This window comes from Podospora anserina, chromosome 6 (genome assembly GCF_000226545.1).
Source record: "Podospora anserina S mat+ genomic DNA chromosome 6, supercontig 2".
Classification (NCBI taxonomy): domain Eukaryota; kingdom Fungi; phylum Ascomycota; class Sordariomycetes; order Sordariales; family Podosporaceae; genus Podospora; species Podospora anserina.
Genome location: NW_001914857.1, coordinates 804,007 through 817,050, shown reverse-complemented (window position 1 = coordinate 817,050; position 13,044 = coordinate 804,007). Strand labels below are relative to the sequence as shown.

The window sequence follows — 13,044 nt, the reverse complement described above, 5'->3', positions numbered from 1 at the left end:
CAATCACGCCTTGTGGGGGTGCGGGAACGGTCAGGATCATAGAAGCTGCCAAAGTTGCACAGATGAAGAGCGCTACTGTCACTTGCATTTGGAGAGGAGGGTCTGCTGGGGAGACTTCTTCAGTTTGTCTCTGGACTGGATGCCTTTGCAGAAGACTGGCTCCCTGGTCACATGGAAAGACTTTGAGCCGTCGAGGCAGAAGGCGAGCATGGGGCTGTTCCTGGGGTTTCCTTTCTTGCGACCACAAAGCGACGGTTTGTGATCCGAGGACTGTTTTAAGCACGAGGACACAAACAAGACTTGCACATTGTTAGATGCAGGTTTTTTTGACCTTCTCTATATATACACTCAACACCTTCAACAGCTCGGCACATAGCCAGCCCATTTTCCTTCTCTCCTTTTCTCTTTCACCTCATACCAGCGAACCACCACCTCGCCCCCTGCTGGCCCCTCACCAACCTTAGCTTCCACGGAAAAGGGACACCAGCCTACCTACCTACCTACCGACCTTTTCTCCACCTTCACCCAACCCTACCCCTCACACACACGGTCAAAGACCCCTGAGCCTCAGACACACCACCCCCCGGCACCCAGGTGATAGGCCATGAGAGAGTCTCTCATCAGGAACACCCTGTCATGACAGCACCACGCCAGCTGAATCCACGACCTGGCCTTCGCGGACGAAGGCGGCGGCAGAGGGAGCCCGAACCATGGAAAAGGCATACCCCCCCACCCTACCTTACCTACCTTTTTCCCCGGCACTTTCAGGCTTCCAAACAGGCAGAGATGCTGTGCGGGACCTCCAGAAGTGCGCATTCTGTTTTTCTGACTAGGCGATGATGATGTGGTGGATTGGAAAAGTAAACGGCGGGCGACGTGTTGTGTTGCGGCTTTTGTTGGCTGAGGACGAGATCGGGTATGTGACATGTGACGTGGGATTGTGCGAATTATTGTTTTGTGCGCGGTCTGTTGCGGGGAGAGGTCTCAGATGGGAGTTTGGCGTCGTTAGAAGTGAGGGGGAGTCGGGATGGACAAAAATCAAAAGAGAGGGTTTATTTCATGTTGTGTATGGGGGATGCCGAGGACGGAAGACGTCGTCTTCCCGAGGTATGCTTCCATTCTTTTACCTGAGCAGCTCCATTCACGGGTTCACAGACACACCTTGTGGTGGTCTCGTGTGGCTGTCTCGTTTTCTCATTCTTCTTTTCCTGCTTTCGGCGAGGCTTCTTCCCCACCATCGGGAACCACGCCCACCAGCCTATACCAGGCCTCGATATCAGCAATGAATTTACGATCAACAAGAGATTCGATTTCAGTGCTCTCCCACAGCTCAAGGGGGAGAAGTCAAACTTTCAGCAATGGAAAGACGCCGTGGAAATTCCATCATGTCGAAGGACTCGCTCTATGTATACTCGACGCCAACAACAACAACAACAACCTGGCTTTTGTGCCAACATTTTCTTTTTTCTGGTTTTCTCCTTCTCTCTCAGTTTGACTCTTCCACCGCACTTTACCTACCACCAACCGGTTGCCACCTACCACCTACCAACCACTCTACCGGTCGCCACCACCGGTCCACCTACCTACTGCACGGCCAGTCACATTCGGCCATTCCAACCCTCGACATTCCGCCGTCGAGGACCGTACGCAGCCTGCCGTCTCGGTCCCGCGTGAGAACTGCCGTTTGTGAGGAGCAGAGAGGCGATGCACCTTTGTCTGTGTGGAACGGGAGGAAGGCCAATAAGGGACGTGTGTGGCTTTGTCGACGACTATTTTTACTGCCAATCTAGACCAACGGCTGGAAGCAGCTCTTCTTGCTGGGTGGGGGTTTAGGCTCATTTTGTCATGATAGGCTAGGTCATGGGTAACAGAACAAGCGAGGTCGGCTGCGGAAGAGAGATGATACTTTACGACATGTTGGAGATGCGAAGATGGAGAGTGGGTGACGGTTCATGGGAGGGCATTGCTTTTTGTATGTTTCAGAGTTCAAGATATCGGATGAGCGGAAGAGAGCGAGGGAAGCAGCAGGAGATATGCGGATGGAAAGTAAAACATGTTTCATGACCGTAATCTGAACACCATCACGACCTCAAACCATCGGCATACTTGTGATATGTCCCATCCACCATCCAGACTGCTATCGTCGGTTGGTTTGTTTACATTGGTCGTCGGGGAAAAGGGGCTGGTCGGCTGCCTGCGGAAAGCTGGAGCTCTCGACCCCACTTACCGCATGCCAAGATTGGAGAACCCGGCTACTCGTGGGAGGGGGGGGCGTGATGCAACAATCCCGCAATGCTTCTCTGGAGAGTGGTGATGACAAATTAGGGCGAGATGAGGGCTCGAGATGTGGTGCTGAAGAGCCGAAAGTTGGTGAGCTTTGTGTCTGAATACCTTCGCAGAATCTCACCAGGTAAACAGAGAGGAACAACCAAAAATGAGGACAAAACCAGCGCTGCATGAACTCAACGAATCGGTTTTGTGGATCTTCGATGGTTCCAGAAACACCTCCAACCAGTGATCAAGTAGAGCGCTATGCCCGATCCTGCCTAGTGAACAGGGAGCTCGGGCCAATCCACTGACGAACCTTGGGAATTTTTTTTCGACATGGTTGCCGAGCGCTGACATATTTTATACAGAGTATCCCCCCCATCCTCCCACCTTGACGACCCCCTTCCGAAGCCGACATTGATCGTGATACCCAGACCCAAACCGAGCCTCCCTTTTTAGTTTGTTGCTTGAAACCGGCACACACATACCGCCACCATGCAGCGCGCACTCACGAGAGCGTCGGTCTCTTCCCCGCTCAAGGCCGCCCGCGTCCGTTCCACACAGCAGCTCCGCTTCGCTCACAAGGAGCTCAAGTTCGGTGTTGAGGGCCGTGCCGCTCTCCTTCAGGGTGTCGAGACCCTCGCAAAGGCCGTTGCTACCACCCTCGGTCCCAAGGGTCGCAATGTCCTCATCGAGTCCAGCTTCGGCTCCCCCAAGATCACCAAGGGTGAGTTTGTCCTCGCTCTACGAGAAGAATATCTCGACAGTAACTGACAGACGCACAAAGACGGTGTAACGGTCGCCCGCGCCATCTCCCTCAAGGACAAGTTCGAGAACCTCGGTGCCAAGCTCCTCGCCGAGGTCGCCTCCAAGACCAACGAGGTCGCCGGTGACGGTACCACCACTGCCACCGTCCTCGCCCGCGCCATCTTCGCCGAGACGGTCAAGAATGTCGCTGCCGGCTGCAACCCCATGGATCTCCGCCGCGGTATCCAGGCTGCCGTCGACAACGTCGTCGAGTACCTCCAGAAGCACAGCCGCGACATCACCACCTCTGAGGAGATCGCCCAGGTCGCCACCATCTCGGCCAACGGCGACGAGCACATTGGCAAGCTGATTGCCAACGCCATGGAGAAGGTCGGCAAGGAGGGTGTCATCACCGTCAAGGAGGGCAAGACTCTCCTCGATGAGCTCGAGGTCACCGAGGGTATGCGCTTCGACCGCGGCTTCGTCTCCCCCTACTTCATCACCGACGCCAAGGCCCAGAAGGTCGAGTTCGAGAAGCCCCTGATCCTCCTCTCTGAGCAAAAGATCTCCTCCGCCATGGACATCATCCCCGCTCTCGAGATCTCCAACAAGCTCCGCCGTCCTCTCGTCATCATCGCCGAGGACTTTGAGGGCGAGGCTCTCGCCGTCTGCATTCTCAACAAGCTCCGTGGCCAGCTCGAGGTTGCCGCCGTCAAGGCCCCCGGCTTCGGTGACAACCGCAAGTCCATCCTCGGCGATCTTGCTGTCCTCACCAACGCCACCGTCTTCAGCACCGAGCTCGATGTCAAGCTTGACAAGCTCACCCCTGACATGCTCGGCTCCACCGGCTCCATCACCATCACCAAGGAGGACACCATTCTCCTCAACGGTGACGGCAGCAAGGACTCGATTGCTCAGCGCTGCGAGCAGATTCGTGGTGTCATGGCCGACCCCACCACCTCCGAGTACGAGAAGGAGAAGCTCCAGGAGCGCCTCGCCAAGCTCTCTGGCGGTGTTGCCGTCATCAAGGTCGGTGGCTCCTCCGAGGTGGAGGTTGGCGAGAAGAAGGACCGCTTCGTGGATGCGCTCAACGCCACCCGCGCTGCCGTTGAGGAGGGCATCCTCCCGGGCGGTGGTACTGCCCTCATCAAGGCCTCCATCAACGCTCTCAAGGACCTCAAGCCCGCCAACTTTGACCAGCAGCTTGGTGTGAGCATCGTCAGAAACGCCATCACCCGCCCTGCCAGAACCATTGTTGAGAACGCCGGTCTTGAGGGCTCTGTCATCATCGGCAAGCTCCAGGACGAGTATGTCAATGACTTCAACAAGGGCTTCAACAGCGCCAAGGGCGAGTACGTTGACATGATCTCTGCCGGTATCCTTGATCCCCTCAAGGTTGTCCGCACTGGTCTCATTGATGCCTCTGGCGTTGCCTCTCTGCTTGGCACCACCGAGGTGGCGATTGTCGAGGCCGAGGACAAGACGCCTCCTCCCATGGGCGGTGGCATGGGCGGCATGGGCGGCATGGGCGGCATGATGTAAGATCACAACAGCAAAAGCAAAAGCAATGGTTTTATGATTTTGGGCGACTCGGTTTTGGGGATTTCTAAAAAGGGTTTGGGTGTTATCGGATTGTACAGTGTGTGCCATGTAATCTCCTCTCTACTTTTTCTCTCTGTGTTGATAGCTGCATATTCCCTTACGGCACCATGGTGGCATTGTATATTACGATCACACTGGGTTAGAGTAGAGGTAACAGACCACGATGTAATGATATTTCAAAGAGTTAACTGTGCAGCGAGTGTGCTCACTCTCAGTATGAGAGTGAGAGTGAGAGTGAGAGTATGACTGAAAGTGAGATGTAAGTGGTGAGAGGTGAGGTGGGACGAGGCGGGGTGCTCAGCCATCCCACCCCAATCACGTAAGCCCCTGTGAGTGGTCGTTCCTTCGTCACCGCCAATAACAACCCCACCAACCTGACCCTGCCATCTTGTTGTTTTTCAGGCTGCGAGCTGCCTTGCTGCCCCTCTCCATCTCCCCCTCCATCCGTTTCATTATCGCTTCGACCTCCACTGACCGCGTGTCTCCTTTACTCCTACACAACAAGGACCTTCCTGTTGAACCGCTCTGTAAGTTTGTTTCTCAACATCTCCTTCTGTAACATCTCCAGCTTCTCCGACAGCCGTCTGTCTGTCTGTCTGTCTGTCTGTCTGCTCAGTGCAATCAGTGGCCGGAGGGGGCAGCTGGTGTTGATGAATTGGGCGAGATGATGGAGGTCCATGCAAGTGGGCTGTAATATTAAACCCCTCTCTCGCCTTCCCTCACCAGGTGCAAATCAGGCCCACTTCTTTCTCTTGCTTCTCCTTTATTGTCATCTACACTCTCTCTCTACCTAACCAACTTTCTTGTTGTTTCTGAAGAGAGAGAAGAAGAGAGTGTTTTGCTGCCTGTTCTATTCTGTTCAGTCGGATACCTATCTGATTACGTGTGTGTATGCGTTGCTGTTCTGTTGTTGCCTACCTATGTTCCTCTTCCTTCTTCTTCCTCCTCCTCCCCCGCTATTCACTGCTGCCCGCTGCCACCGCCGCAACAAGCCACTACCACTCACTACCGACCACTTGCTAACTTTTTTGTTCTCCTCTTACTTGTAACAGCTGCCGAATATCAACGGTTTTTGTCTTTGAGGACACACCACACCACGCACCCACCCACCGAGCCACGCGATTTACTGCTTGCGCATCACCGATCGAGTTCCTTTTTTTTTTCAGGGAGTTTAGACAACAACCACAAGAAAACTGCAATCATGGTGAGTTTTGGATTTAAAGGGGAGGGAGGGTGAGGGAATTGGGAGGGGGGGGGGTGATAGGATTGGGTGCTTGTTTGGTTTTGCTTGCGCGCATGATCCCCGCTTGTTGTTGGATGGGAGATGATGCGCGCCGAGGGAACGAACAGCTTTCGAGGAGGTGGTGTGCACGGTAGCCGACGACGACATGATAGCTGACATGATTCTTTCTCTCTCGCAGTCTCAATCCGGGTTAGTAGTACCGCCTTCTGTTCTATGATGTCCAACTACCCTTCTGCGAGCGAGGCCCACCACCGCCGAATCGACCGTCATCACAGCCCAACATACTCCCCCCTCTGAGTCTTCCACCACCAACCCAGATGGCTAACCACACACATGCATCAAACAGCGCCACCGTCAACGAGGAGTGCATAACCGCCTACAACGACCTCAAGCTCAACAAGAAGTACAAGTACGTCATCTTCAAGCTCTCGGACGACAACAAGGAGATTGTCGTCGACAGCACCTCGGAGAGCGGCCCCGAGTACGACGACTTTCGCGAGAAACTCATCAACGCCAAGACGAAGAGCAAGACCGTATGTCCTTTTTTTTTTTTTGGTGTCTCAACAGCTATCCCTACCTTGTCTCTCTCCGAGCTATGATCCCAGCTGACTGACACAAAAAACAGGGCGCCGTAGGCAAGGGTCCCCGCTACGCTGTCTACGACTTTGAGTATAATCTCGCTTCTGGGGAGGGTGTCCGGTTTGTTTCCCCCCCTTACTTTTACTACTCCGGAATATTGTGTTGATTGATTTGGAAAAAAACAGGAACAAGATCACCTTCATCGCTTGGTCCCCTGATGATGCCGGTATCATGGTATGTTTTTCTTTTCTTCTTACCCCCCAACACAGTAAACTCATACTAACATGCTCGACACAAACAGGCCAAGATGGTCTACGCCTCCTCCAAGGAGGCCCTCAAGCGCGCCCTCCCCGGCATCGCCACCGAGGTCCAGGCCAACGACGCCGACGACATCGAGTACGATTCGCTCGTCAAGACGGTGAGCAAGGGGACTGCTGCTTAATTTTTTTTTTGGCGGCGCGGCGGTCGAGTTGTTGTGTGACAAAGGAGAGGGGATAAACATGGTCATATCAGAGAAATGGTTATGTTGTTATACGCGAGTAAGCGGGAAGGATGGTGGTGGTGGTGATGGTGGTAGTGGTGGTTAGGGTAGAGGAGGAGCATGCTGTAGTTGTCTGAACTGATATTGCGAGTTTGTTGCTTGTTTTTTTCGTTGTTTTCGTCGTGGTTTATGCCGAGTATCATTCTTGATGAAGAATACTGAAGGGGTTGTGCTTGTTTCTGTCTAGTCAACCCCCCATTTCAAGTCCAAAGTTGGGGATAATGATAGTCGATGAGGAGATACATTCACCGGGCGTGTCATTATCAAAATCACAGATAGTTACATCTCGATAGGTCCTCGCAAAGGATAATCTACACGTTCAAGAGGCGGACATATGTGTGTGTGTGTGTGTCAACTATCTTTGGAGTTCCTCGCCCCAGAATCACCACACCCAACACGCCAACGTTTCTAACTGTTTTAAATGTGACAGGATGACTTTGCTGGGTGAGCGGCCTTTGCAACCTCAACTAATCAATGACCATAGTAGTTACCGTGTTCATGCCACCACTTCAACCCCCCTCCCCCTCACGACCTCCAAGCCAATCTAAACCTCTCCACCGCCTCTTTGGCCACACCCTCATCCCTAACCCTCTGCTCCAAAAACCCCTTCAAATCAGCCCAAAACTCTTCGGTATCCAACACCTCCCGTCCACTTTGCTGTCCGGGCGCCGCAACAGGTTGTTGTTGTTGTTGTTGTTGTTGTTGTTGTTGCGGTTCCGCTTCCTTACTGTCCACCTCCATTTCATCCTCCTGTTTTGGCGGCTTCTGTTCCGGCACCGACGCCGCGCCCCCAATGATCATCAACCCCAGCTCCAGTTGTTCTTTCCCCTCCCCCGCTAGAACATCCTTCAACGTTTTGGAGTCCTGAGCAGGTTTCTTCTGGTGCAGCAACTTTATCTTTTGGACTGGGACACCCGTTTGGAGGGAGATCGCGTTTTTGATATCCAGGACTGAGGTCGTGCTGACCGGAAGGGGGGAGGGGAGGGTAATGGATAGGGGTGGGTTGCGAGAGGAGACGGCGGTTACGGTGATAGATTCGGGGGGCGCCTTCGTGGCGCAAGTACGGCGGGTGAATTTCTTGGGCAGGGTGGGGTGGTGAGGGAGGGTGTACTACTTTATTAGCAAGTTAATCCCCAAAAAAAAAGGTAGGGAAAGGAAAAGACATACAGGAGTGGTGACTGTATACCGACGCGGATCCTCAACGTGGTCGTGGGTTATCTTGGACGGGATACCCCCCAGCATTGACAAAAAGGATTGGGCAAAGGCTAGTTCGGTCATGTTCGCGGCTGGTGTTGCTTCTTCTTGTCTAGAGGAAAAAGAAGACAGGAGGTGGTGGGTGAGATAGGGATCCAGTTTTGTTTTTGTTGAGGAATAGTTGAGTAGTGAGTAGGTGAGGTTGGTGATGATGATGGTGGTGGTGGTGGTGGTGGTGGTGGTGGTGGTGCTGCATGGAATGATTGCGAACCTATCCGCTACCTACAACCCGACGTCAACGGCGCCAGTCAGTGGTGGGGGCAAAAGGTGGGGTCGGGATGGGCTTATCTTATCAGCTGGCAGGTGACACTTTGAGCTTCAATGACACGGTAGAGGTTGGATTCACGCCACAAATCCACTGAATAAAAACCCTTGACTTGCAGGTGATCACAGAGTCAAGAAGCTCGAAGCTAATTTCTCAAGTGTGAGTGATACCTATAGCTAAGCTAAGCTAAGCTGAGCTCCTTTGACAGGCTGGGATCTCCATGCCTTCGACATCATCTGACAAAACTCGTACATATTATTAAGCCAGCAAGCCAAAGCTACTAAGCCCGGCCTCTACAAATGGTCATAACTCGTCTATCCGTATCATCTATTCATCATCACCGTCATCAAGGTCGTTACCAAAACGCCCCAAAAAGAAAAAATCCCACACCCAGTGCCCACCCACCCATATTCATCCATCAGTTTCAATCGTGTACAAATCCAGCCCTTACAATCCTCTCCCTCCAACACTCCTCGCTCATCTCTTCCATTTGCCATTAACAGCCATCACCACCAAGTCCAATCATTGTCTCAAACAGACAAATAGCATGCTCCCGTAGCCCTTATATATCATTGTTGTTGTGTAGTGTGTGTGTGTGTGTGTGTGTGTGTGTGTGTGTGTGTGTGTGTGTGTGTGTGTGTGTGTGTGTGTTGTGTAGTGTAGTGTAGTGTTGAATTTTTGTATGTCCGACCAGGTAATGCCGAAAAAAAAAAACCAAATAAAAAAAACAAATGCGCCTTTGCCTTTGCCCATTTTGTTTGTTGTGATAAAAGTCGTGAGTCATGGTCATGTCGTTCCCGAGGTAATGCAACCCAGAAAAGAAAACCTCAAACACCTGCTGGCTACGCTTGCTAACATGCAAGTAACCATGAGAAAAATGGAAAAATCGTTGGGTATCAAAAAAGCCTAGTCGGCAAGGCTCTGCTTGACAATGTCGCGAATCGCCCATTTCCAGGCATCGCCGCGGTCCACCTGGTCGCTGATCCAGGAGGAGCACTTCTTTCTCCAGCGGTCCTCCTCTTCCCGCTGCCGACGAACAAATTCGGGGCCGACGTCAAACTCCTCGCCCACGAGCCAGTCGTCCTTGATCTCGCTGGCGCGCCCGTTGCCACCGTCGCTAGAGGCCATGGTACGCTCCTCGAGATCGGGAATGTCCTTGAAGACATCGTCTTCGTCATCCAAGGCGTTGAATCCATCCATGGCGTCAGGTTGCTGAGCCTGCTGCTTGCTCTTGCTGTTGGACTGTGGCCCAAGCTTGAGCCAGCACATGGCTTGAGGATCGAAAACCATGCCGCCCACAACCTGAACGCCCTTGGTGGCGCCGATGTTGGTGATGAGAGCCGGACGCGGTGTCGCGTTTTCCCTCTCTCTCATGACATATCTTGGCACCGAGGTCGTAGAGGGGGTAGGTGGAAGCCGGGGCCTCGAAGGCGTGCAGCACATTGTCGTTGCCCTCCAACTTGAAGGTCTCGGGGTTATAAAACATTCCACCAACCGCTGCGGGCATTGTTAGAGTTCTGCATGAAAAAAAACAAAAACGCGGTGGGAAAAAAAACTAAAAAAAAAAAAAAAACTCACTCTTTGCCTCTCTCGGGGGGTTCAGATTGGATATCAAATGGGGCTTCGCCTGTGGAGATCTCCGCATTTTGCGCGTACCCTTGGCCGTTAGAGTCGGTGGCTGGGAAATATTGAGCGTACCCCTGGCAGACGATAGCTGGGCGACCCGCTGAGCCGTTAGTGGGGCCAGCGGGCCGGAGGGGTTGCGTTGAGCGAGACTGGTTTCCCGGGCAATTCGGCTCGCGGTGGTATCGCGGGCAAAGCTGGGCACGCTATCGACCCGGGGGGCAACAAACGGTGCAATGGGCGACGGGGTCGTGATGGCCCGATCGGGAAGGATGTTTTGAAAAGTCTTGCTCCGCATGTGCGTCTTGGCCCCGCCGCTAACGGGTTGCTTGAGGAACTTGGCCTCCGCCTGAGTCGATGTCGGCAGATCGTCAAAGGCATCCAATTCGTGCCCGTCACCAAAGTTCTTGACTCGGCGCGGCATGCTCAGTTTGCTCCAGGCCCCATCGGCCGTGGCCTTCTCAGACGGGCGATACCTGCGCGGACTAGGCGAGCGTATTGTAGACCGAGAAACCGTTCTAGAGCCTGGCCGGTACTCAATACTGGTTTCGGAATCGTGTCGCCGGAACACCCGCGACGACTTGGCATTGATGTTGTGCGATTGCGAGAGCGACGCCCCGGCCGGGAGAAAAGGCACAGGCGCTTTGCGGGCTTGGGCCGCCGAACTCTCAGAGGACCGCAAATGCTCCACCGGCGTCTTTGGCCGGAGAGTGGGAGGGCCTCGTGCCGAGTAGTCCGTCCGGGATGGGGGGCGCTCGTACCCCCGGACCGTCGCCGAGCCTCTAGCAGGAGATGGTAGATTTCGCAACGCAGGCAACGACCTCTTAGATCGGAGCAGCTGAGCACTTGTGGTCGTTGGCCCGGCCTGTCTAAGAGCCATCGAGGTCTTTTGACCAAGTTCTCGCCTCCGAGATGGGGTGGACGGGGCGGGGGTAACAGTCTGTGCTGAAGACGGAGTAGGGGGGGTCGCGATACTACTGAGGCTGCCCATGCTAGTCACGCTGGCGACTGAAGACTGCGCCGAATGACCAAGACCGCCTCCCAGGCGAGACAATGATCGTCTGCTGTGAGTGGTGCGAGCGATCGGCCCACCGCTCTCAGAGACAGGCTCCAACGAAGACAAGGATGATTGAGTGTTGGACCTCTCGTGGTTCACTGCCGGACCCATGGGACGAGGCAGGCGAGAGGTGGTGACAGGCTTGTTGGTGAATTTGAGGGCGACAGAGGCCTTGGGACGGGCCGGACTGATGGGCCTCGTCTCCTTCACCTGAATGTTGCGATGAAGAGTTAATTTACGCGAGTCAAAGACATCGCCATCGCCAAGAACGAGGCCAGCAAGGAAATCCTCCTTCTCCTCTTCCTTTTCCTCCTTGATCGGCGGGACGGGAGCAATGTTGCGCACAGGGGAGCGACTGCTCTGACGACGACGTCGGAGCCTCTCTCCCAAATCCAGCGGTCCATGAGGCAGGATAATGCCCTCAAACAACTCATCCTCGCTCTCGGTAATGATCGAGCTTGCTATGCTGGGACTCATGGCCGAGACGGAGGAGCTACGGCACGACATGAGATCGCGACGAGTGCCACCGAATCTTGTCCCGAGACTGCCTTCGGCCCACTCAAAGTCATCCATCATGGTGTTGAAAGTGGGCGTCTTTGGCACGTCCCTCCTTGTCGACAGCTGAAGTTTTCCATCCGATGGAAGTTCAAAGTCCTTTTCGAAATCATCCTCTCCATCGGCGGGTTTGTCAATGTTGGACTTTTTCGGGGTCGGCGGGGTGATCAAAGAGATGGGCTTGGGAGTCTGGCGCCTCTTAGACACTTTGATTGTCTCCATGCCATCTCCGAAAAAGTCATCGTCGTCCTCGTTGTCGCGGAACCGCTCCAGGTCGATGTAGCTGTTGCTGATGGAGGACGAACTGTTCTCCTTGCGATCCTCCTGAGCAATGGTGAGCGACTTCCTGGATGGCTTCAGAGGGCTGTTTGTTGTTGAATTACTAACTTGGCGCAGGACTTCGGGGAACTGGGAGCCATCGCGGGGCTTGAACTGGAGCGACTGGCCCATGTCGGGAAATTCGAGATCGTCGACCCAATCCTCCTGGATTACCTTTTTCAATTTTCTCCCCCCAAGACGCTTGATGGTGCCCCCCATAAGGGCGGATGGTGGTACATTTTTGGGGATCGGAACGCCGGCCTTTTCGGCAGCTGCGATGGCATCCAGAGTGGACTTCTCATCGTCGCCGGGCAGGTGGACCTGCTTTTCCTCCTCTCCATGGATGGACTCGAACTCGGATCGGAAGGATGATTGCGAATCGCGACGGTTGGTGGGAAGGTTGGCCGAGTTGGACTGGCTCTGAAAGGTGAGATCGTCACCATCAATCACAAAGTCTTCATCGTCCCAATTCTCAATCTCGTCCTCGACCGGCAGACGAGCTCTTAGACGTAAGGTTTCCATGGCTGGTGATGTTGGAACACTGGTTATTTGCAGTTCAGATGCAATCATGTGCGATCGCGACGGCTACTGTTGTGTAGCGACGATGGGCGATCGAGTCAGTAATGAGGATTCATAGTCGTCAACACGTTGGCATCGGCCACCCGGGCAGGCAATTGTTTTCCTTTCTCAGGGAGCAATAAGAACAGCTAACGGTCGCATAAGGTGTACAGGTGTACAAGTCGGGAGGAGTGGTTCCGGGTCGGTAAGGAATGGTGTAGGTTTGTTGTTGGTATACGAAGCAAAAGAGGCAAAAGAGACAAAAGAGAGCGCGATACAGGGGTTATGCTGCGGGGGAGGGCTATTTCGTAATTGCAAGAATGCAGGAATTTCTGCTGCTCGTGTGGGCTCTCTGAGGTGACGTTGTGGTGGGAAGTGGTCGAAAACGAAGAGGCGGGATGTGGTGCCTTGGTATATGTGGAAAGGTGTGGCTG

At 53.9% G+C, this 13,044-nt stretch overlaps 4 protein-coding genes across 4 annotated transcripts; 2 read left to right on the top strand and 2 right to left on the bottom strand.

Moving 5' to 3' along the window:
• Positions 1–2,763: 2,763 nt before the first annotated feature.
• On the top strand, positions 2,764–4,557 carry PODANS_6_5750 (uncharacterized protein; the record flags this gene model as incomplete). The annotated part of the gene is made up of 2 exons (XM_001910036.1): positions 2,764–2,995; positions 3,056–4,557. 2 exons carry the CDS (start codon positions 2,764–2,766, stop codon positions 4,555–4,557), a joined length of 1,734 nt encoding a protein of 577 aa, XP_001910071.1.
• Positions 4,558–5,818: 1,261 nt separating this feature from the next.
• Positions 5,819–6,881, top strand: PODANS_6_5740 (uncharacterized protein; the record flags this gene model as incomplete). Its single annotated transcript, XM_001910035.1, has 6 exons — positions 5,819–5,821; positions 6,039–6,049; positions 6,207–6,393; positions 6,486–6,559; positions 6,625–6,673; positions 6,741–6,881. 6 exons carry the CDS (start codon positions 5,819–5,821, stop codon positions 6,879–6,881), a joined length of 465 nt encoding a protein of 154 aa, XP_001910070.1.
• Positions 6,882–7,505: 624 nt separating this feature from the next.
• Positions 7,506–8,258, bottom strand: PODANS_6_5730 (uncharacterized protein; the record flags this gene model as incomplete). The annotated part of the gene is made up of 2 exons (XM_001910034.1): positions 7,506–8,090; positions 8,148–8,258. 2 exons carry the CDS (start codon positions 8,256–8,258, stop codon positions 7,506–7,508), a joined length of 696 nt encoding a protein of 231 aa, XP_001910069.1.
• A 1,147-nt stretch (positions 8,259–9,405) lies between these two features.
• Positions 9,406–12,622, bottom strand: PODANS_6_5720 (uncharacterized protein; the record flags this gene model as incomplete). The annotated part of the gene is made up of 3 exons (XM_001910033.1): positions 9,406–9,996; positions 10,085–12,058; positions 12,122–12,622. The coding sequence occupies 3 exons, from the start codon at positions 12,620–12,622 to the stop codon at positions 9,406–9,408; spliced, it is 3,066 nt and encodes a 1,021-aa protein (XP_001910068.1).
• Positions 12,623–13,044: the final 422 nt, after the last annotated feature.